This window comes from Chrysemys picta, chromosome 14, assembly GCF_011386835.1.
Source record: "Chrysemys picta bellii isolate R12L10 chromosome 14, ASM1138683v2, whole genome shotgun sequence".
Lineage (NCBI taxonomy): Eukaryota > Metazoa > Chordata > Testudines > Emydidae > Chrysemys > Chrysemys picta.
This window is the reverse complement of record NC_088804.1, coordinates 19,616,781-19,637,844: the sequence shown is the minus strand read 5'-3', so window position 1 is coordinate 19,637,844 and position 21,064 is coordinate 19,616,781. Positions and strand designations below refer to the sequence as shown.

The 21,064-nt window shown below is 43.4% G+C and overlaps 1 protein-coding gene and 1 long non-coding RNA gene across 9 annotated transcripts in view; one reads left to right on the top strand and one right to left on the bottom strand.

Annotated features, from left to right (window-relative positions):
• Positions 1-417: 417 nt before the first annotated feature.
• On the top strand, positions 418-646 carry LOC135975610 (uncharacterized). The gene is made up of 2 exons (XR_010592561.1): positions 418-552; positions 589-646. It is a non-coding gene; the product is annotated as an uncharacterized LOC135975610 (long non-coding RNA).
• A 1,975-nt stretch (positions 647-2,621) lies between these two features.
• SIAH1 (siah E3 ubiquitin protein ligase 1) overlaps positions 2,622-21,064 on the bottom strand; it is a 47,583-nt gene continuing 29,140 nt past the window's right edge. For 7 of the 8 annotated variants that reach the window (XM_065567095.1, XM_065567097.1, XM_065567098.1 and 4 more), the window contains one exon: positions 2,622-4,507. In XM_065567095.1, the coding sequence (XP_065423167.1) occupies positions 3,657-4,505 (849 nt within the window). In that variant the 5' untranslated portion in view covers positions 4,506-4,507 and the 3' untranslated portion in view covers positions 2,622-3,656. Of the gene's footprint in view, positions 4,508-9,582; positions 10,475-21,064 lie in introns of those variants that run through there. The other variant, XM_005289828.5, reaches the window with a different exon arrangement.

The window sequence follows — 21,064 nt, the reverse complement described above, 5'->3', positions numbered from 1 at the left end:
CAAAGCAAAACTACACCCTTGCCTGAAATTCTGAGGTGAATCTAAGGCTTGGTCTACACTAAACCCCCAAATCGAACTAAGGTACGCAACTTCAGCTACGTGAATAACTTAGCTGAAGTTGACGTACCTTAGTTCGAACTTACCGCCGTCCAGACCCGGCAGGCAGGCTCCCCCGTCGACTCCGCGTACTCCTCGCGGCGAGCAGCACTTCTGAGTTCGATTTATCGCGTCCAGACTAGATGCGATAAATCGAACCCAGAAGTTCGATTGCCTGCCGCCGAACCAGCGCGGTAAGTATAGACAAGCCCTAAGACTCATTCATACTTGCACCACAGAGATGCCAACCCTATTTTTTTGTAATCCTTCCTCCTCAACCTGTAATGAAGAAATTAGGGTTAAATGTATGAAGTTTGCAAGCTGGAGCATATGTACCATTCACCACTACTCAGGTCTGATGAATACAGCACATAGTGCCACAGGTGAGAGGGTGTTCTCATACATAGGCTGCATAGCGAGCTCTGATAAGAGGCATGCTGGGGTGACTTTGAATTGGTTGGGGCACTGCTGGATTCACCATCCAAGCCCCAGGCTGGGTGTTGTGCTCTAACCACCCTGAGTGGAACCTGCTGGACTACATTAACATGCTCCAGGTACCTAGAGTATGCCAGTAGGGTCTACCTGGGGCAGTTGGAGCACAACATGCAGTCAGTGGCTTGAGCAGTGAATCCAGCTTCCCAAACCCCACTGACAATCACCACAGCTTCCCTCCTATCAGACCCCCACTACACAGTCCAGGGGGATGGGGAACATGACCAGGACAGGGACCAGCCCCAGCCAAGGTAACTCAGCTGTAGAAATTTCCTGTTGTCATTTCTCCCAGGGTAGGGGTTGCAATGATCCTTGGCCATAGAAGGAAAGAGGTCCCAGCTCCTGTAGCATGCATTACAAGCATTCAAGGTGCTACTCTGCACCTCACCCCATGTGTATTTGGCTTCGCACCTTTGGTCCAAGCAAATGCTCTGATTCCTGTTTTTTTAAATAAATATCCCTAAAAGTCTCAAAGCAAGGGTGACATTTCTGTAATTACAGTATCCTGTGTGTAAAGGAGTCTAAGTGGGTGTAGTTTGCAGCAACCAACACCTAAGCAGGAGTGTAAAATGTAGCTGTCCTTTTTACTTCAAACACCTGGCTAAGGGAGACTGGTTAGGTGGTATGTGGAAGCATTCACTGCTGCTGCCTCTCCTGAACTACTGTGATCAGAGGAGTACTGCAGTTTCCAGATTGGTAAAATGTGGTAGCTGGTTGTTGAATGTTGTGTTTGGGCAACTTTAAAAATAAATAACATTTTATTACATAGATCAGGAATATTTAAAAATCATAGTTTTGACTCACCCAGTAAAGAGACTTCCACTAACTTTAAACAAAAGCTTTTATAGATTCTGTTACAAGATCTGAGACAGTATTAGAATCAACCAAACATACAACGATCATCTCCTCCGTTCCAGCCATATCATCACATAGAACTTTTACTATCTAAGGAAGTGACCGTTTCTTAAAACACAGAAAATAAAAACATCCTACTAATTCATTTTAGGCAAGCCTCAAATCTATGTATTTTAATAGGAGTTAATCTACTACTCAAACCAAAGTCTGGATGTAAAAGTAGTCCACACTATTTATCAACAGCCTCTGAAAGAATTAGAATTGAAATGTAAGTTTCAATAATGAGAAACAAATTTGAATAAAAAAAGTCTTAATTTCAAACCTACCAGCCACTAGGTTGTAACTGCTGTAGCCAAACATCTCATGGTATAGCAAAAACAAAATCGGGGTAAATGTAGGTAAGATTAAATAGGCTGCATTTAGAAAATTGCCACAATAAGTATTCAACTAGAGATCAAAGTGTAACAGTAGATTAAGAAATTTCTTTAAGTTTTTATCCTCTTGAACAGTGCAACATCAATATTTTTAAAAAAAAGTTTCTGAAGTTTACTTCTGTAACTATATAAAATGAACTATTTCTGCATTGGCCTGTCTATAAAAGTCTATACTGGTTCACATTCCTTACCTGTATGACTACTTACCCCATCAGGCTAAAATGTGTAATCACTGCACCAAAAATAATTCAATGAGTTGTCTTAACATAGATCAGTTTCTGACAAGAAAGTTAGACAATATATAGTAAATAAATTATATTTTAATGTTATACAAAAAGTAGCTAATATTCATTCTACTCCTCCCAACAGCAAGTTTGGCAAAGAGATACTTTTAAAGTAGTTTGAAATGTAATAGTTATCTTTTACATTATTTCTTTTTTACATTAACCATCTCAGTGCTGTATACGGACTTACATTCAAGGTGAATTTCTCAAACTTGCGAGCAACCTGCAAAAGACCCCAATATACCACTTACGCCTTTAAAAGCAAGAGAATTGCATGGACCTTTAGATGTCTACTGTTCATCGTATCACTAACATGGTCGGATGACATACAAGATTAGTATGACTAAGGAAAATAAAGTTGGTTCTCTCTAGTAACAATCAGACAAAGGATACCAGAACAAGCAAAGTTGAGTTAAAATATTAAATTAGTCAAATATTGTGCTAAAGCAAAAAACAAGAGTTTTTCATTTGCCAGGTATTCTTTTAATGACAAAATTATAAAAGACCAAAAACATCGTTTTCTGAGACTGCCTTTTTTTTTTTAAATGGTCTGTTTTTATAGTTACAAATACTGCGTAAGACAATGCCTTGTACTGCAAAACCAAAATACAAGCATGAGTTTGTGTCTGAAGTTTCTAAATTTTTAAAGTGTGCCTGCATTTTCAGTTTTTTTAATTAGGATGTTAACCAATAACTCCTCACTTCTGTTTGAAGGTATAACAAAGTACATCATCATCTAGGCCTGTTTTAAAGCAGCCGTTTTTCTGATAATTCTTCCAATGTAATTGCTTCTTTAGAGTTGAATACATTCACAAAATAGCTGAATTAAGAACAGTATCACCAATGAATGGACTACTGGGAAAGACTAATTTACCAAATGTACAGAAGTATAAGTTTTACCATAAGCAATTATGCATATCAAAAGATGACACCTGCAATTAATTTTTAAAAGGTACAAAAAGGAGGAAAACCTGAATTACAGAAAAGAAAGTCATTTATTTAATGAAAAACTAGAAGTTAATAAAAATTAGCAAATACACAAAAAATATACACAAAACAGCAGCAATACTATGTAGTGACTTAAGGGGAAAAAGCAGCGGCAAGAGACCAGACTGCTCAACATGGCTTGTCAGTCAAAGGAAAAAAAAAACAAACACAACAGTATCCTTTTCAACAGTACAATCAATCTACAAACAAGTTTTCAGAACTATTTTACAACATTTCCTGTAGAATCAATTCTTAATACAAAAGATGCCCATTTTGGGTGTATATATATTTTCAGTGGTTTACTGTTGACTTATTTTAAATATATTAGTGTTACTACATGCAACTGCTTCCTGCAATTTAACAGCCTTTCCTTTTATTTACCTTCATATACGTCTAGCCTCCCTCTACCAAATAGTTTGTGTTTGGCAGTCAAAGATGGTTACCCTAGTTTCTGCGAAATTAAATGCAACTGTTTTAAACACTGGCCTGAAAATGTTTGCTTGCCATTTCAACACATTGAAATAGTTACATTGATGCCTAAATTGCCATTTTCTGCAAAGAGCTGTGCAATGCTGGTGTCAAAGACTAGACAGTCACTATTCATAATGGCTGTTGCAATTCCCTCATGAATAGATCGAGGAGTTGCTTCCCAAGTCAATCGCCGCCTATGACCATTAAGCTCAAGTCGATAAGCAAAATTTTCAGCTTGCTTGCGTGTTCCTATCAGCTGTACAATAGCAAAGAACTGCTGGTGACCATCATATTTTTCCTGTTTCTCCAAGACTAACATGAAATGAAAGCCAAAACAAGATTGCATCATAACCCAGTCAACAGCCCCAGGAAGATTAATGTCTGTAGCAAGGAAAACTATATCTTCTCCCTGTAGTGTTGTTATTGACTTATGCTGATGCATCAAATGTGGCATTACAGCATCCAGCGAACCTTGCCATTTACATGAAGCACCAGGACATGGACATGAATAAGGCCTAAACTCACACAGCTCTTCATGGTCTGCTTTTTCTGTGTGTGGCAAAGTTATCTCACATCCAGAAGAGGCGTATTTACATGGGAACAGTACAGAATTGGCAACTTTTTCCATAGCCAAGTTACGAATGGAACCCAGTGGGCCTCGGCAAGTTGGACAGCATGTAAGCTTGGGGCGACAGTTGCTACAAACAAGATGGCCACTCTGACACTGAAGAATAGGTGGCAGCACATAGTCAAAACACACAGGACACTCAAAAAGACTTGCCAAGTCATTGTTGGAAGCTGTAGTGCCAGTCAGAGCAGGCACTCTCTGTGATGGTGTACACTTTGAAGTACCTGTAGGTAGTGCTGTAGCAGTCTGACGGCTCATTTCTGTAATGAAGGAAAAACAGAGTTAGTATACAAGAGAATGTGTCAGTACACCTGTATCTCCATAACTGAGTCTTCTATGTAATTGTTGATTTAACAATTTTTTATTTGAGAAAAAAATCAGACCTAGCATTTAATATATTGTATATTTCACAAACAAACATGATACTCATTAAATGTGAAGAGTGTGGCTATAGTGCATGTGAGTGAAGCTGGAAAGGATGTAAAATACTTGCATGCTGGCCACCTTTACAAAGTTGAGATCAAGGAACAGAAATTCTGTTACATTTTCTAATTTAAGATTGAGAGTGGATGAGAGAGAGAGAGAGAGAGAGAAAGTAAGTAAGTAAGTAAGGGCACTCCTGAAGAATAGGTGTTTGGTGTGTATATTGGATATATAGAACAAGTGACTATATCACACCCTAGATGACAAGAAAATAAAGGGTTCTAACCATAAGCATGCTTCTATAAGAACCATCCTAGTAATGACAGTAAGGCTATATTTTCAAAGTCCTCAGATTTAGCAAACATGAAACTAGCCATTTGCTTTGAAAAGCTAAGTCTCAAAAAAAAAAAAACCTTGCTCTTCAAACTTTCTGCCATTTACTCTGCTTACTGGACATGTGTAGAAAAATCCTGATGTTGAGTATGTAGGTGGGAGTGAGGCATTGGCTGGAAAATGAGCCAAAGGCCAGACCATTTAGCTCTTTAGATTTTCTTTTTTCCTCCTCTCCTTGATGCTAAGGTGAAAGGAGACTACTTTCTCAAAGAAAACAATACTCTTTTCTCAAAAGAGGGTCTTAGCTAGCCCCCTTTATTTTTTTCCCCTCTTCCCCTCCCCTCCTCCCCCCGCTGTTTAGAATGTTCTGGTCTTTAAGGCAGGTTGTTTCAGTAGGCTGAGGTGGAAAGTCATTCAGAAAGCGAAGAGGTTCTTTTGCTGTATTTGCCAAACTATTATTAGTAAGAAAAAATATCCAACAAACTGAAGTCTGACTGGAAGTTTGTTTCTTTCTTGAGGTATACACTGAAACACTTGTGGCAACTTAAAAGAATTGTATATTAAATGTCATGTTCAGTGAAAGTTGCCATTTTGCTACACTTTTTCAGTTCAGAAAATACAACCCTAGTGGATAGACATTTGGGAAGACAAACTATAGTTCCCCCCGCAAGAAAAACTAAAATATTCAGCAGATGTGTCAGTAAAAGATACACTTCCCTACATATTCAGAAGAGATTGTTTAGCCAGGAAAGCAAGAACGCCTTTAATCTGTGAGACAGTTTCAATATTTTGTTTACCAAACAAAAAATATTTTAATTAATTTGACTTTTAAATTTTTTCTTCGGGGTTATCACACACATTTTAGTCGCATGTTTTTCTTAAATTTTTTAGCTATTCAGTTATGAAGGTGTTTCAGGTCTCTGAAGATAGCTACTAGAAACATAAGGATGACAAAACAACGCATATCGAAGAGTCAACAGATTGCAACTCTAAATTATAAGACACATGCATACATATGGAAGTAGCCAATAGTGTTTGTGAAAAAACTAGCCTTGCCTAGTCTCATGTGTCTCCAGAAGGGAAGGGGAAAAGAATACGAGAATCACCATCTAACCACTGGGCCCCACTCCACCATAAACTGTCAACTACTTGAAGTGCCTCCCCTTCCAGGGTCAGTTCTCCCTGCCTCTCCCAACCCTGCCCAAGAGCCAGACCTTATCCCCTTTCCCACTTTTACTTTTAGAAAGGGATACCTACAATAAAAAGCAGTGAGCATCTAATTTATCACCATACCCACCCACAGCTGTGGAATTGCTCCCACCTGGGACCAGAGATCCAGATTGATCATATAGGCACCTATTTTTTCTAGATGCACACCATCAGTACAGAACAGGGAATCAGGTGATTCCTATGGGTGCGCATCTCAGGACTAGTTCATTTCAAAGTAATCATTTATTTATGGGTCATTTCCACTGTGACGGGACATTCCAATTCCCTCCTAAAAAGCATCTCTGCCCAAGCTAGAGCTTGGAACATTTTTTCATGAGACCAGTCCTTTGTTCCCCATTTATTTTACAAGGTTCACATGAAACTTGCAGTGATGCATTGTATCAGCCTAGAACAGAGCATTCAAAACCCTTGTGCTGTTTGAGTCTCACAGACCTGACCATGTACCTATTTAGAGCCCAAAGACTTTACTATGCCAGATTATGCTGCTAGTGTGTTGAGGTATAGGACTGTCTGCAATCCATGATTGGTTCCCCAGTTACAGAAGATAGATTGAGCCAAACTAGATTCTACCATTATAGTCCTCCAGGTTTTTATCAGGGGCCACTAAGGCCCTAAATTGATTCCTGTGGCTACCTGACAGCAATACTTGCATAACTGGACTGCTGCTTTCCTATTATGAGGCACTCCTGTTTGAAGCCAGGATGAGGGGAGGCCACAGGGAGAGAGAAGATCTGTCACAATCCAGTCTAGCCCTGCAAGACCTCCTCTCTCTCTCTCTAAACGGACACTAGTCTGTTGTAAGGGATCCAACTGCCAAATCCTATGGGATGCTAAGCTCCAAGGGTTTAGGTAATGCCTAATCACTACTCCTAGCTCTGGGACATCCAAGAGAACTCCTCAGATGCAGACCCATGTCTGACACTCTTGGCTATAGAGACCCCAAAATGCAGCCACCCAGACCCTGAAACCGCAGCCCTGGCCCTCCTGATCTCCATCTCCCTTCCCAGTTGCTTAGATCCATTCCATCCAGAGTCCAACAGGCTGGGTGCACTCTGGTTTCTCTAGTTATGCCCTACATACAATGTTTGGAAAGGAACTTCTTAATGCACACATTAACTCAGGGGTCGGCAGCCTTTCAGAAGTGGTGTGCCAAGTCTTCATTTATTCACTCTAATTTAAGGTTTCACATGCCAGTAATACATTTTAATGTTTTTAGAAGGTCTCTTTCTGTAAGTCTATAATATATAACTAAACTATTGTTGTATGTAAAGTAAATAAGGTTTTTAAAATGTTTAAGAAGCTTCATTTAAAATTAAATTAAAATGCAGAGCCCCCCCCGAACTGGTGGCCAGGACCCGAGCAGTGTGAGTGCCACTGAAAATCAGCTTGCGTGCTGCCTTCGGCACGCATGCCGTAGGTTGCCTATCCCTGCATTAACTCTTCTGCTTTTAAAAAAGTGAACGTTAGTTCTATAGAAAAAACAACAAAGGTCTGTCCTCTCTCAGTTTCCTCACCAGTCCTAGGAATCTTTTGGGTCATGGTCTGTCCAAGTTCAGGCTAGGTGGCGATTTCCTTGTCTTCCTACAGCAAGAGCCTCTTGCTGCTCCTGTTGGTTTGTCCCCATGCACACACAACCCCTTCTCATAAACCCAGTCTCGGTCATGAGCCCCAGTGTAGGGCCCCATGCTGAGTTCATGTGCAGAACACCATTGTTTCTTAGGGGTGAGCAGTGGATAAAAATCATTAGCAATTCCATAAATCATTAGGAGCAGTCTAGATTATGCTTCCTTTATTAGACCTGCAAAAAATGTGAAAACACCTCCGAACAGGCCAGCACAGTGGTTCTCAAACTTTTGTACTGGTGACCCCTTTCACACAGCCAGCCTCTGAGTGAGACACCCCCCCCCCCTTATGAATTAAAAACCACTTTTTTATATACACCTCTACCCAAATATAACGCAACCCGATATAACACGAATTTGGATATAACGCGGTAAAGCAGTGCTCTGGGGTGGTGGGGCTGTGCACTCCGGTGGATCAAAGCAAGTTCAATATATTGCGGTTTCACCTATAACACAGTAAGATTTTTTGACTCCCGAGGACAATGTTATATCGAGGTAGAGGTATATTTAGCACCATTATAAATGCTGACGGCAATGTGGGGTTTGGAGTGGAGGTTGACAGCTCACGACCCCCCATGTAATAACCTCGTGACCCCGACCCCCAGTTTGAGGACCCCTGGGCTAGCATATATCAGTTCAAACTGGTTCTCAGCACAGGACACAAAGTTCTGATACATAATGGGGGTTCCAGCCCACCCTTCAAGTTACAATTAGAGTTCATCAAATCAAATGGAATTGGTAAGTTTTAACAGGCAGATTCCCCATCACACACTCACCACCCATGGTTTTAATCACCATCTCAGAACAAGATGACATCCATCAGAACAAATATGGCCTTTCAAACAGCCAACTGCCCTTCATAGAGCCAGCTAGAGTAACAGGCTGATTAAGGATTGGCCCGTGCACGCAGACTATTGCCCCATGTCCCAGCTGTTGAAGCCAAAAGCTGTCCAAAGCCCCTTCTTTTCTCCACCCTCATCACCATGGAAAAAGCAGAAAACAATAGTAATACAAAATAATGGAGAAACAAGAGAAGTTCATTTTCATAAGCTTACTCTTTAAAACATACATTTTTGGTCATACCTACATTTTATGCTAATCTACTACATTTTTTCCACCAAAAGCAAGGAAGCAAGTGAACAGATAACTGGAAAACAGTCAAAAGTTATGTACAGAAAATTGAAAAAATTGTTTAAAGCTTCTTTTGCAGTTACAGAAACTGTAATACAACTGTCAGAATAGCAAACTGGTGTCAGGTGAAAATATATGCAACACTTGCTATTTTGGGTGCTATCCCATACATACGATCCCACACCAGTCCTTTCTCACTGTGGGGGTCGGGAGCTGGTCTCTAAGCAACACTGAGAAACTAAGGTACTCAGTGAGTCACCAAAAATATTATTGCATATGGTTTAACATAAAAATGCATCTTAAAACATTTTACAAGGTTTAAATAGAAAGAAACTGAAGTACAGAAAAGGGGGAAAATATACTTTTAAGATTATTAAATTCTGCATCAAGAAAAAATGTTTCATCATTGAACCAAAAGCTGAACCAGTGTATCAACCTGTTGGAAAAACAAACCTAAAGTTATTCCCAAAACTGCAGAGCAGGAAAATTATTTTTTTTTTGCAATGCCTGAACCTACTGGAGAGTCTCAAATCCCAGATGGCAGCCTTAACATGGTGCACCTAATAAGTTTGTAGCACAGAAGGTTTAAAAAATACCTTTTCTCTTGCTGGTTTTACTTCCTGGCAAACATGATGTAAACAGGACTCCCCCCTTCCACGAATACAAAAAGCTCAAGGCAGATTTCCCCGTCATGAGGAGTGGAACAGGTCATTACGTTTCCCCATAGAAACAAAAACAACTCATAACAGAGGCCCCTCCTGGTAACATGAGGCTTGAGGACAGAGACCTGGAACGATACCAGAGAGGCGCTCCTTTCATGCGAGGGAATCACCCAAACGGGGCACTAAAACCTCCAGCGCCGTAGGCAGAAACCTAGCCAAACTCCCCCACAAATGAAGTTTCTTTAATAATCCACAGCGGGATATGAGGGAGAAGGAACCAGCTTTGTCCGATCTGTTCCAGTTTAGGACCTGTCACACATACAAGAATCTTCAGAAAGTCTCCCTAAAATGGTTTCCCAAACTCTTCCGGCTGCTGCCCAGCAAAGGAAGCTCTGCTGCTGCTGCTGCAGACGCCTTTCCTTTTCTTCCCTTCCCTCCCCTCGACTGCTGAGCTACGGGGCGCCCATCAGAAGGATCTGGCTACGGACACGCTGCCACCAGCTCTGCGCAGCCCCAGCCGGGCCGAAGAGAGGGAGCTGCAAAGCCAGAGTAACAGGCAGAAAGGAGAACTCCTGAGTCCCGTGCGTTGTCTCCTGTGGAAAAGCCATTTGCTGCCAAAAGGTCGGTTTGTCTCCCTGCTCTGTTCGAGCTCCTCCTAGCACCAGCCTGGGCGCACAAAAAAGGAGGCGGCGGAGAAAGCAGACGGCAGCTCCTGCGTGCTGCCTTCCCTCCCCCGGCCCAGGGAGCCACCCAGGCATATTAACCTCATGTGATCAACCGAACTCGCTGGGCAGTCAGCAAAACACAAACATTCAGAAACGCCGGGAAAGACTAGGTGGGGCCCCTACGCACAATGCGCTGGCAACCCCGGTCACAGCTAGTTTTAGAAGCTACTTCAACTGCCCAATATAAAATAAATTTCGGAATTTTAAGCGATTAAGCTGTTTCCAACAGCTGACAACTTAGTTTCTTGTTTTTCCTGTCTGTGAATATTCCTATTGAATAGCTAACAAGCTTATACAGCACTACAGTCTCAACTTTGTATGCCTACGTGTAACAATTACATTCAATCTAATCTATCCACTTTTAAAAATTGACTACAAAGTTAAAGCATATAAAACAAGACACCAGTGAGACATGCAAGTAAATCTTGTGCCACACAAGCCAGTAAACACATTAGTTTTACTGTTTTCTTCTGACACTTAGGTGGTAACGATTTGTAAACCTGTTAAAACTTCCTACATAAAGGCTGTTCCAGAGGGCAGATGAGCACAAGCAAGAGTACAGAAACAGGTCTGAGGTAAGATGGGAAGACTCTATGGGAGTTGTTGAGAACTAAAGGAGTTTTTAAGCTTGATCTTGATACAAGTGGAAAAATCAAGTTGATGTAGTTGAATATTGCACATACTGGACTCTGGAAAGCTGGGACTGGGGGTTACAGGAAAAGGAAGTGAAATAGTTGTGGTGAGGGCATAAAGGCACGTTTTAACACATACACATAGATTAGAAGATGAACACAGTAATAGTCTGTAAACCTAAGACTGCCAGGAGGAAATAGAGGTTGCCTGCAAAAGGTGGTCAGGAAAGTTTTTTCCCACTACATTAAAAATTCAGAGCTTGTCCACCCCGTTTTTTTCCTGGAAGACTATGGACAACCGTATGAGCATTTTAACATTACAGCAACTATCACAGTTCAGGACAACTGTACCTGTATTTCCTCTAAGTGATCTAAAAAGGCCACCCAATCTCAGGCTTCCAGCTCTTGCCTCTTTCCGGTAGAGACCTATAATGGGTCTCACTCCCTTCTGACCAAGGTATGTCCAGGCTGAATAGTTCCCTCCCTTCACTGTGTATTTTCCAGTAAAGACAGTCTCCTAAACAGGTGTGCTTACTGTCTCTTCAGATACTGATAAAAGTGACTGTCAACAGTTATACGTTACCACGCAGCACTTCCTATGCAAACCTACCTTGTTTTTAAAGGTAAAAAGCATTGTGGGGGGGGGGGGGGGGAGATAAAAAGAATCTACATGCATGCTCATAAAGCTTACTAGGACTAACCCTGACATGGATTCTGGCAGGCCGAGTCCTTAACCCTACCCCAAGGATTGGGATCTTCCAGGGACCAGGGGTCCTGTCCATTTGCTGGATTAGGAAGAAAGCACTGCGCTAGTATTAAAACCAAGTTACTTATCCAAAAACCCTTTGTTTGTTGGATCCCAGAGAATCCAGTCTGAACTAGTATATTACTCCTAAGGGAGTCTTGCACCATTGCGCAAGTGCAGAACTCATGTGCCCAAAAGATTTTCTTCTCTCCACAGAATATAGATTCTGCAGGAGAGGTGGTGCAGTTACACCTTTCGCCCACCAGGGGCTGCTGTGACACCAGAAGAGAGGGCAACTAGTCAGTGGAGAGGGAGGGGGAAGAAGCTGCGTTCCTCACAGGTGAGGAGGCACGGGATGGACAGAGCAGGCACATGGGGCTACTGGGGGCTGTCACAGGCTAGGGTTCAGAAGGGCTAGTGGCGGGGCAAACGGGTGCAGGCTCATGAGCTAGTGGGGTGACAGCATTGAGCCAGGGGCTGCATAGGAGGAGGGCTGCAGGGACACATGGGGACAAGGGGCAGATGTGCCTGACTGAACGTGAAAGGCTAATGGTCAGCTAGGATCTGCTGAGAGGAGGCTCCCCAACTCCCTAACAATCCACCTCCCCAAAACCCTGTTCCATACTTCTCCCACCCACACCCAACAGCCCTCCAGGTTCACTCTCTGGCACCTTCCCTCTCTCTCCCCATTATCCCTGATTCCTCTATGCCTTTGCACAGCTTATTAAGGGTGCAGGAAATAAGTTTCTGTATTGCAGTTTAAATTAATTACTCAAAGTTCTGTATTAATATGCCTAATAAGGAACCTATTTGTGTAAAAAAAAAAAATTCCTGGATTGTTTTTGTGTATTGTTACAGACATACTTGCTGATAGGTATTTTGAAATAAATTACCAAAATAATTGAAATTGGCATGCTTATATTGTGTTATTTTGACAAATAAAATATGCAGAATTTTAAAATATTGTGCACAGAATTTTTAATTTTTTGGCACAGAATTCCCCCAGTAGTAGTATATGTACATAGCAGGAGTGAATTTGCCCAATCATCCACCACTGTTCTCATATTTACCCTTCCCAAGGAAATACATACAACTCCACAACACATACACAACTGCATTTTTAATGCAATGAACTAAAAAAAATTTAACTTAATTCAATCAAGTTCATTCAGGATATTGCAGGAAATTGTCAGTCCATCATAGCAACCAAGCAAGTGAAGCCTGATTAAGAGAGGAAATTATTTTTATTCAACTAGGTATTAACAAAAACTATTAAACTCAACCAACAAGACAGCTGGAAAAAAGACAAAAAGGTACAAGACCCTCTGCCCATTACACATACACACTCTTTAAATTAAGGGCTAAGGAAGTTCCCAGTCTACCACCATGTTCTCCAAGGAGACTGCCAGCAGAGGAGAAGGGCCTACACATAACATAAAAAACAAGCAGGATAAAATGCTTCCTTGTGGGCCTTCCCTCACACATCATAAAGTAGCACCCCCACAAATGGGTACACAAAACCATAATTTTCCTTTTACCAGGTCAACTTTGTTTTTGTTTTTTGCTGTTTCATTATGTATACAATAGACTGAAGAGATGTTTTTAATCTCTCCTCCCTCCCACCCCCCGCCTTCCAAAAAAAGTTTTTATTTTGAGAATATCAGCTCTGGTCTTGGTGTTGTACTTTTGTGCGTGGTCTGGAGGCCTAGGCTTTAAACTTGACCACTTTAACACATCGGAAAGATACTGTGCCTTGACTGGACTTCTCAAATGTGTTTGCTAACAAGCGTTGGCATTATATCTTAAATCCTAGTCTATATAAGGCCTTAAACAAGCTTTCCAATTTTGTTAAAATAAATGGCTCAAGCTAACATGATTGAAAAGTATATACTTTGCCTGCTAAGACAAGGTCTAATACCTTAGCTCAGGGGTCAGCAAGAGGTGTTCTCCCATTGGCAGAGATAATCCGCAGTCTACATGGGGACGGGTGTTAGATCTGTATAGCTACATATCTCAGGGGTTTAGATCCATGAGCAGAAAAGTTGTATCTTAAGTCATCGATATTTCTTCAGTGGTAGGAAGAAAATTAAGGTGACTATAAAGCAATGTGGTGGGATTGCAATAAAATTGATAAAAGGCAAATACATTGGGCAAAATAGTCTCAAGTTTCATGGGTTTGGTTTGTTTGTTTTTTTAAATGACTGCACATATAAGCTGCTTAACACCACACTTTTATACTGCGTTTTATGCAGCCCAGAATTTTATTTCATGGTGACATTAAGTTGTGTAAAAGACGTCACACAGGAAAGACACTAAGTGGAGAAGAAACACACACTGCATTTCAGGGTTATGTTTTGGAGTTACTTTTAACAACTTGCCCTTATTTCTGTCTTAATTGCAGAGGTCTCCAAACTGTGGGGCACACCATCCTAGGGGGGCATGGCAGAATGTCAGGGGGTGGGGGCATGTCCATGGAGGGAAGGGAAGGAGCTCCACCCAGCCCCTCCCCACCCCCAGCTCTGCTTCAGTCCCACCCCCAACCACGTCCCCAGCTTGGTGCAGCTGCACTTATGGCCCCGCATCAGCCCCCAGCCTCATCCGCTGGCCGCGGCTCCATTCCCAGCCCAAGGCAGAGGCTGGTGGTGAGGCCGGGGGCAGAGCCGCGCCTGGTTGCAGGCCCCCCACCACAGCCCAGCTGTGGCCCTGCTCCTGGCTGCGGCCCCGCTCCCTGCCCCAGCCTCAGCTCCTTTTCCTCTGTCTGTGCCCCGGCCCCAGAGCCACAGCCCCACTCCCATACAGACAGGGTCGGGGGAAGGGTGTGTGTGCGACCCTCAAAAGTTTGGGGACCTTTGCTTTACTGAGATGGTGTAAAATTAAAGGGACAGTGTCAAGATAAATCAATTGTAAAAACTACATTAAAAGGGACGTTGTCAACTTCAATTGTGGCCAAAGATTAAATTTTGTAAAAAAAAAAAAAAAAAAGTTATAAAACCTAAGTCAATAGAAGCATTTCCATGAGCGTCTTCCATTCCGTTATAGAAGTTCTTAGACTTTTGGAACTGGAAGAATGTTTATCAGTATATCACTAAAAGCCTGAAAAATAAATCTGTCTCTGATAGAAGAAATGCAAATAGTAAGTGAAACAGCATAAACAGTGGAAACATTTGATTTTTTAATTTCTCACTTTTAATAATCTAATGCATTGTTACTACTAAATCTGTCAGTTTCCAGCACATTAAATTGACAATCTTTAAAGCTATTTTAATCACAGAAAGTCAGGAAATGCAAAAAAGTTAAGTTTCCTAATGCAACATTAACTCATTCCCCACTGCACATCTGATTAATAAAAAAAATCATAAATTAAAGATACAAGTTTAACAAGAAACACGCACATAGAAACCAGAAAAACAAATATTACACATGACAGATGACAGAGTTAACATTTTTGCTTGATCATTCCTGACTTAGGGTTGTTAGCCCAAACTGCAAAGAGAAAATTACTTATCTGTAGTTCTGTTTCTTTGAAGCATCACTAGATCCCATTGTTTTTTGATCTCATGCCTCCACCATGAATCGTGGGAAATTCTTTTAGCTTTTACAATTTTTGGTGCTCTGAGGTATCTTGGAAGGCTGGCTCCAGGGTGCTGCTATATAGAGAGCAAACAACCTTGGGCCCTCAGAGGCTCCAGAATAGTCCGGCCAGCTCCTGTTTAAGAGCAGGAAGTGAGAGTTGCTCTAACTCTAATATAAAATATACAGCATTTTTAAAATATGCCAATTTCTTTCGGCTTGTTAGTTTTCATTTTCTTCTTTGAACCTGAGTCAACTACTCCAAGAAAGAATGATCAAGCACCACAGTTAGTCAAAGGGTGGACCCAGACCTACAACCTCAAATAGCTCCCCAAATTCTGAGAGGAAGTTTTCTATAAGTTTTTCTACATACGGATCTGATACAAAGTTCCTATATCAAAGGACTTGATACAAAGTTGTATGAAAATAGCTTAATACAGGGTTATATGAAGAGGCATAATACAAAGTCATATGAAAGTTATGTGAAGATGCTTAATACAGAGATCTATCTACAGGGTTCATTTGGGTGGGGCTCAGTGGGGAGGATGTCTTGGGGGGGCTCGTCAGGGTGGTACAGATGCAGGGGAGGTGGGACTTGTCAGGGTGAGGGTTTGATGGGTCTGCTTAACAGGGGAGCACCAGCTGCTGCCAAGGGGACCGCATGCTGGGCCCCCGTTTCCCCTATCCCAGGGATGGGGAGGAGATGGAGTGGTGGGGAAGGGGCATGGGACAGGGAAGAGAAGGGAATAGGGCAGGGATCGGCAACCTTCGGCACACGGCCCACCAGGGTAAGCCCCCTGGCGGGCTGGGCCGGTTTATTTACTTGTCGCATCCCTCATCCTGTGCCGCTTCCTGCAGCCCCCCATTGGCCTGGAGCGGCGAACCGCGGCCAGTGGGAGCCGCGATTGGCTGAACCTGCGGCTGCACCAGGTAAACAAACCGGCCCGGCCCGCCAGGGGGCTTACCCTGGCGGGCCACGGGCCAAAGGTTGCCAATCCCTGCCCTATCCCCTTCTCTTCCCCATCCCATGCTCCTTCCCCACCACTCCATCTCCTCCCCATCCCACCCCCTTCCTTCCCCACTGCCTCTGTCCCCCCCCTCCCCTGCCTGCCCCACCATGGGCACTCACTGTTGTACAAGATGAAGGCCCCACCCCGCCTCTTCTCTGCCTCCTCTCCCCAGGTGAGCATGCTGCGGCCCGGCCTCCTGCCGGCAAACAGCTGATCAAACAGCTGATCAGCGGTAGGGAGGGTAAGGGCAGGAACAGAGCAAGCTGAGAGGAAGCAGGGGAGGGGGAGTTTGGCTGCCCTACTGCAGCAGGAGCCTCAGTACCAGGAGCACCAAGCTTCTGCCCCCCGCAGGAGAGGAGTGGCCCTGGCCGGGGGCTCCCTGGAGTGTGGGCCCGGCGTCATGGCAAATCTGCTACTGCCTAGATGTAGCTGGTTGAGGTAAATCCTAGGCTCCCTGTCTCACTGTAAAAACCACAATCTTCTTAGGCCTACTTTATACTAGAAAAAGTTTGCTAGTATACCTATACCTGCAAACCCTCCTAGGGTAGACAGATTATTTCATCAAAAGAGGGCTTTTTTTTTTTGTAGTTGGTATCAGCTCCCCAAATTAAATAAGCAATATGGACAAAGCACTTCTTTGCCAGTATAAGCTGCATCTACACTGGGCTTTTTGCCAGTATAGAAATGCTATTTAAAAACAAAAAATCAAAACCCACCCAACATTGCTGCTATATTGGCAACAGCTTCTAGGATATGCTTAGTCTAAGGCTGTATCTACACTATGCACCTTTTAGCGACAGGGCTGTGCCACTACAGCTGTGCTGCTAAAAGGTGTGCAGTGTAGCCACCGTTTGTCTGAAGGAGAGAGCTCTCCCGCTGACAAAAAACTTCCATCCCCAATGAACATCAGTAGCTTTGTTGGCAGGAGAGTGCGCCTGCCAACAAAGTGCTGTTCCCACCGGTGCTTTTCGCCGGCAAAACTTTTGTCAGGGGGGGAGGTGTTTTCTCACACCCCTGAGCAACAAAAGTTCTTGTTCAATTTTCAGTGTAGACCAAGCCTTAGTGTAGACGTGCCCTCAACAAATAGCTTAACTCAGCTGAGCTAAAATACCTGATACTCACACCCTTTTTCTCTCATCACGATGAGTCATAGTATCTTAAGAACTAGGGGAGTTTCCCCACATGACTCATTCTGTGTGTGTACTGCATTTTACTGTAACAAACTTAATTCTTGCATTTTATTCCTTTGCATTAAACACACACACGCCACATTTTGCTTAATGTTAGCTTTTAAATAGTTCTAGTTATGCTTTGAAATGCACTCACTGAACCCTGGTCTACACTAAAACTTATATAGGTATAACTATGTCACTCAGAGGCGTGAAAGACCTCCCATTGTCAGCCTAAGTAGCATCTTCACTAAGCGCTGTAGTGGCACTGCTGTAAGTATAGACAAGCCCTGAGATGAATGAAATATAGAATGGGTAAGTTCTCACCTTTGCTGCTGCTGGTCTGGCTGAAGGTATTCTACAATACTTGGTTTAATGGAAAAAGCATATCAATTTACATTATGAAGGGTGTATCCTGGCAACACAAGTTATACTTTTGTACCGTGAAAGCTTAGAATATGACAAAATTAAGTCACCTAGAGTCTGATTTTCAAAAGGGTTGAGCACACAAAATTCCATATGAAGTCAATTATAGATGTGGATGCTCAGCATCTCTGAAGACGAGGCCCTTAGAGAACTTATGTATTTATTTATTGTCTTTGCACTCATGTACTTTTTCTTATCTATGATAGACAGAATTTATGCTTCTCTCCTGCTTAAACTGGGAGATTACTGTGATATCACAAAAAGGGCGTGACTATTAGGTCCTACTAAAATAATTTAGCTTTTGTTTAGGTGTGTTTTTCAAACCACTTTAAATTATTTCCCTTCACAAATCATTTACACTCCTCACTGAGGACTATATTCTTGCCAACTTTCAGTATTCATCTGTTTTTCCAATGGACTTGTTAGGCAAGTTAACATGCAGAGAAACAGGTATGCCTGCCTGCCTCTCTCAGATGATTTGGGGGGTAGGGGTGGAATAATCACTTGTGAACAGAGATAAAGCATTGGAACTTTTCATGTTAAAGATGAATGTTTCAGAAAGTATCTGTATGAAAATTTTTTAAAGAAAACATTTCTATTCATATTTGGATATTTTTTAAACTCTGTTTGCGGGCTTAAACTATTGTCCTTTAAAATGGGAAAAGCTTATCTCCCAGAATTACGCTGGTAGGTCTTCTCAGAGCAGAAAAGTTCTAGTGTTGGCTATAGCATATTTGATAGAGCATACATTGACTCAAGAGACTAACATCAGTGAATGTATATGGGCTGCCATAATTATACTGGCCTAGTTTTAAACTGTTTGGAAGGGGTTACAGTTCATGAGACACTGTCTTATTAACCAATCATATAATACAAATCTAAGATCTACAGCAATTTTTAGTTATACTTCATTTATGAATTTTGTAGCTTTCCAAAGGAAACTGTGTTGTTTCTGCCCATAGTACATGCTATCCATTACAGTTATTTCAAACACCTCAATGCTTCCTCATTATCACACAACACTTTGGCCTTGGCTACACTTGCGAGTTACAGCGCTATAAAGCCGCCCCCAGCACTGTAACTCACTCCCCGTCCACACTGGCAAGGCATTTGCAGTGCTGTATCCCCGTGGTTGCAGCGCTGCATGTACTCCACCTCTCCAAGAGGAATAGCGTGTATTGCGCTGCCGCCCAATGCGCTGTGACTGGCCTCCAGAGTATTCAGCAGTATCCCACAATGCCTGTTCTAGCCACTCTGGTCATCAGTTCAAATTCTACTGCCCTGGCCTCAGGTAACCAACCACGTGACCCTCCCTTAAAATTCCCCGGGAATTTTAAAAATGCCTGGCTGAGCAAACAAAGGGGGTGGTGTGGCGTGCTATCAGCGAATCTTTCCAGGTGACCATGCCTCCATGCACCAAGTGAGCCCCAGCATGGAGCAATGGCGAGTTGCTGGACCTCACCAGTGTTTGGGGGGGAGGAAGCTGTCCAGTCCCAGCTGCGCTCCAGCCGTAGGAATTACGATACCTTCGGGAAGACATCAAAGGACATGATGCAAAGGGGCCATGACCAGGACGCCCTGCTGTGCAGGATTAAAGTGAAGGAGCTGCGGAGTGCCTACCGCAAAGCCTGCGACGCAAATGGCCGCTCGGGTGCTCCCCCCGCGACCTGCCAATTCTACAAAGAGCTGGATGCGATACTTGGGATTAACCCCACCTCCACTCCGAGCACCACCATGGACACTTCAGAGCCGGGGTCGGAGGAGGAAAACAGGAGTGAGGGTGGTGGGGCGGATGGAGACATCCCGGAATCCCTGGAGGCATGCAGCCAGAAGCTCTTCTCGAGCCAGGAGGAAGGTAGCGCTCTTCTCGAGCCAGGAGGAAGGTAGCCAGTCGCAGCAGCCGGTACTTGGTGGAGGACAAACAGAAGAGCAAGGTTCCCGGTAAGCAGTTTTTTTTTTCGGGAAGGAATTTTTTTGGTGCAGGCTCTTTGGGAGAGGAGGGTTAGGCATGCATGCCTAGATGCGGAATAGTGCATTGATGTGGTTTATCACATCACGGTAATCGGCCTCGGTAATCTCTTTGAATGTCTCATCCAGAACGCGTGCAATGCGCATGCGCAGGTTTATCGGGAGAACCACCGTGGTCCTTGTCCCAGCCAGGCTAACGTGTCCGCGCCATTGTGCCGCGAGGGGCAGGGGGACCATTGCTGCACACAGGCAAGCTGCATATGGGTCACGGCGAAAGCCGCATTTCAGTAAAAGACCCTCCCTTGCTTCCCAGGTCACCCTCAGCAGCGAGATATTGTCCAGGACGAACTCCTGTGGAAAACGTTGGGACAGTTTTCAGTGTAGGTGCCCCCTGCAGCTGTTGGCTCTCCCCAAGGAACAGAAACCCAGAGGACAGCCCTGAAACAATCAGTCCCCCTTACTCACAATTTTGAGGCTCCCGTGGATTATGTGTGCTCTGTTTGGGCCAGGAAAATTATGCTATTGTGTAGACCCTGTGTGTTTTCTACTCCTTAAGTGCGGGGGGAATCATTACTTTGTCTGCTATATACAATGCTGCCTCTGTTAAATGTTGCATTTTGCCTATACAGCTGCAACAACCTTGAGACCTCAGCCGTCCCTCTTATCACCTGCTCAGATACTGCAAAGACACAGGAAGAGACAGCGAAAAACCAAAGAAGACATGCTGCAAGAGGTGATGTGGCAATCTATTAAAGAGAATGAAAAAGCACAGAACTGGAGGGAGAGAGAAAGCAGGATCCACCAGGAAAACGCAGCGCACCGGTGGCAAAGCACGGATCGGCTCATAAGCATCCTGGAGCTCCAAGCAGACGCTATCCAGGAGCTCGTAGCCATGCAGAAGGAGCAGTTCCGCAAAGCCCCCCCCCGCACAGCCCTTGTCCCAAAACTCTCTCTCTTGTGCCCCACTGTTACTTCTAACCCACTTTCCCCAACTTCCGGGTTCCTCACCCCACCAGTTGCCTCCAACACCAGTATCTTCACCACCTAGCCCTGAAAACCACGACCCTTACCCTCTGCACTCAACCCCCAACACCATGCAGTATAGCTATCCTGAAGTGCAGCACTCACTGCACAGCACACCAGACAGGACATATGCGAATCTGTGATTGTA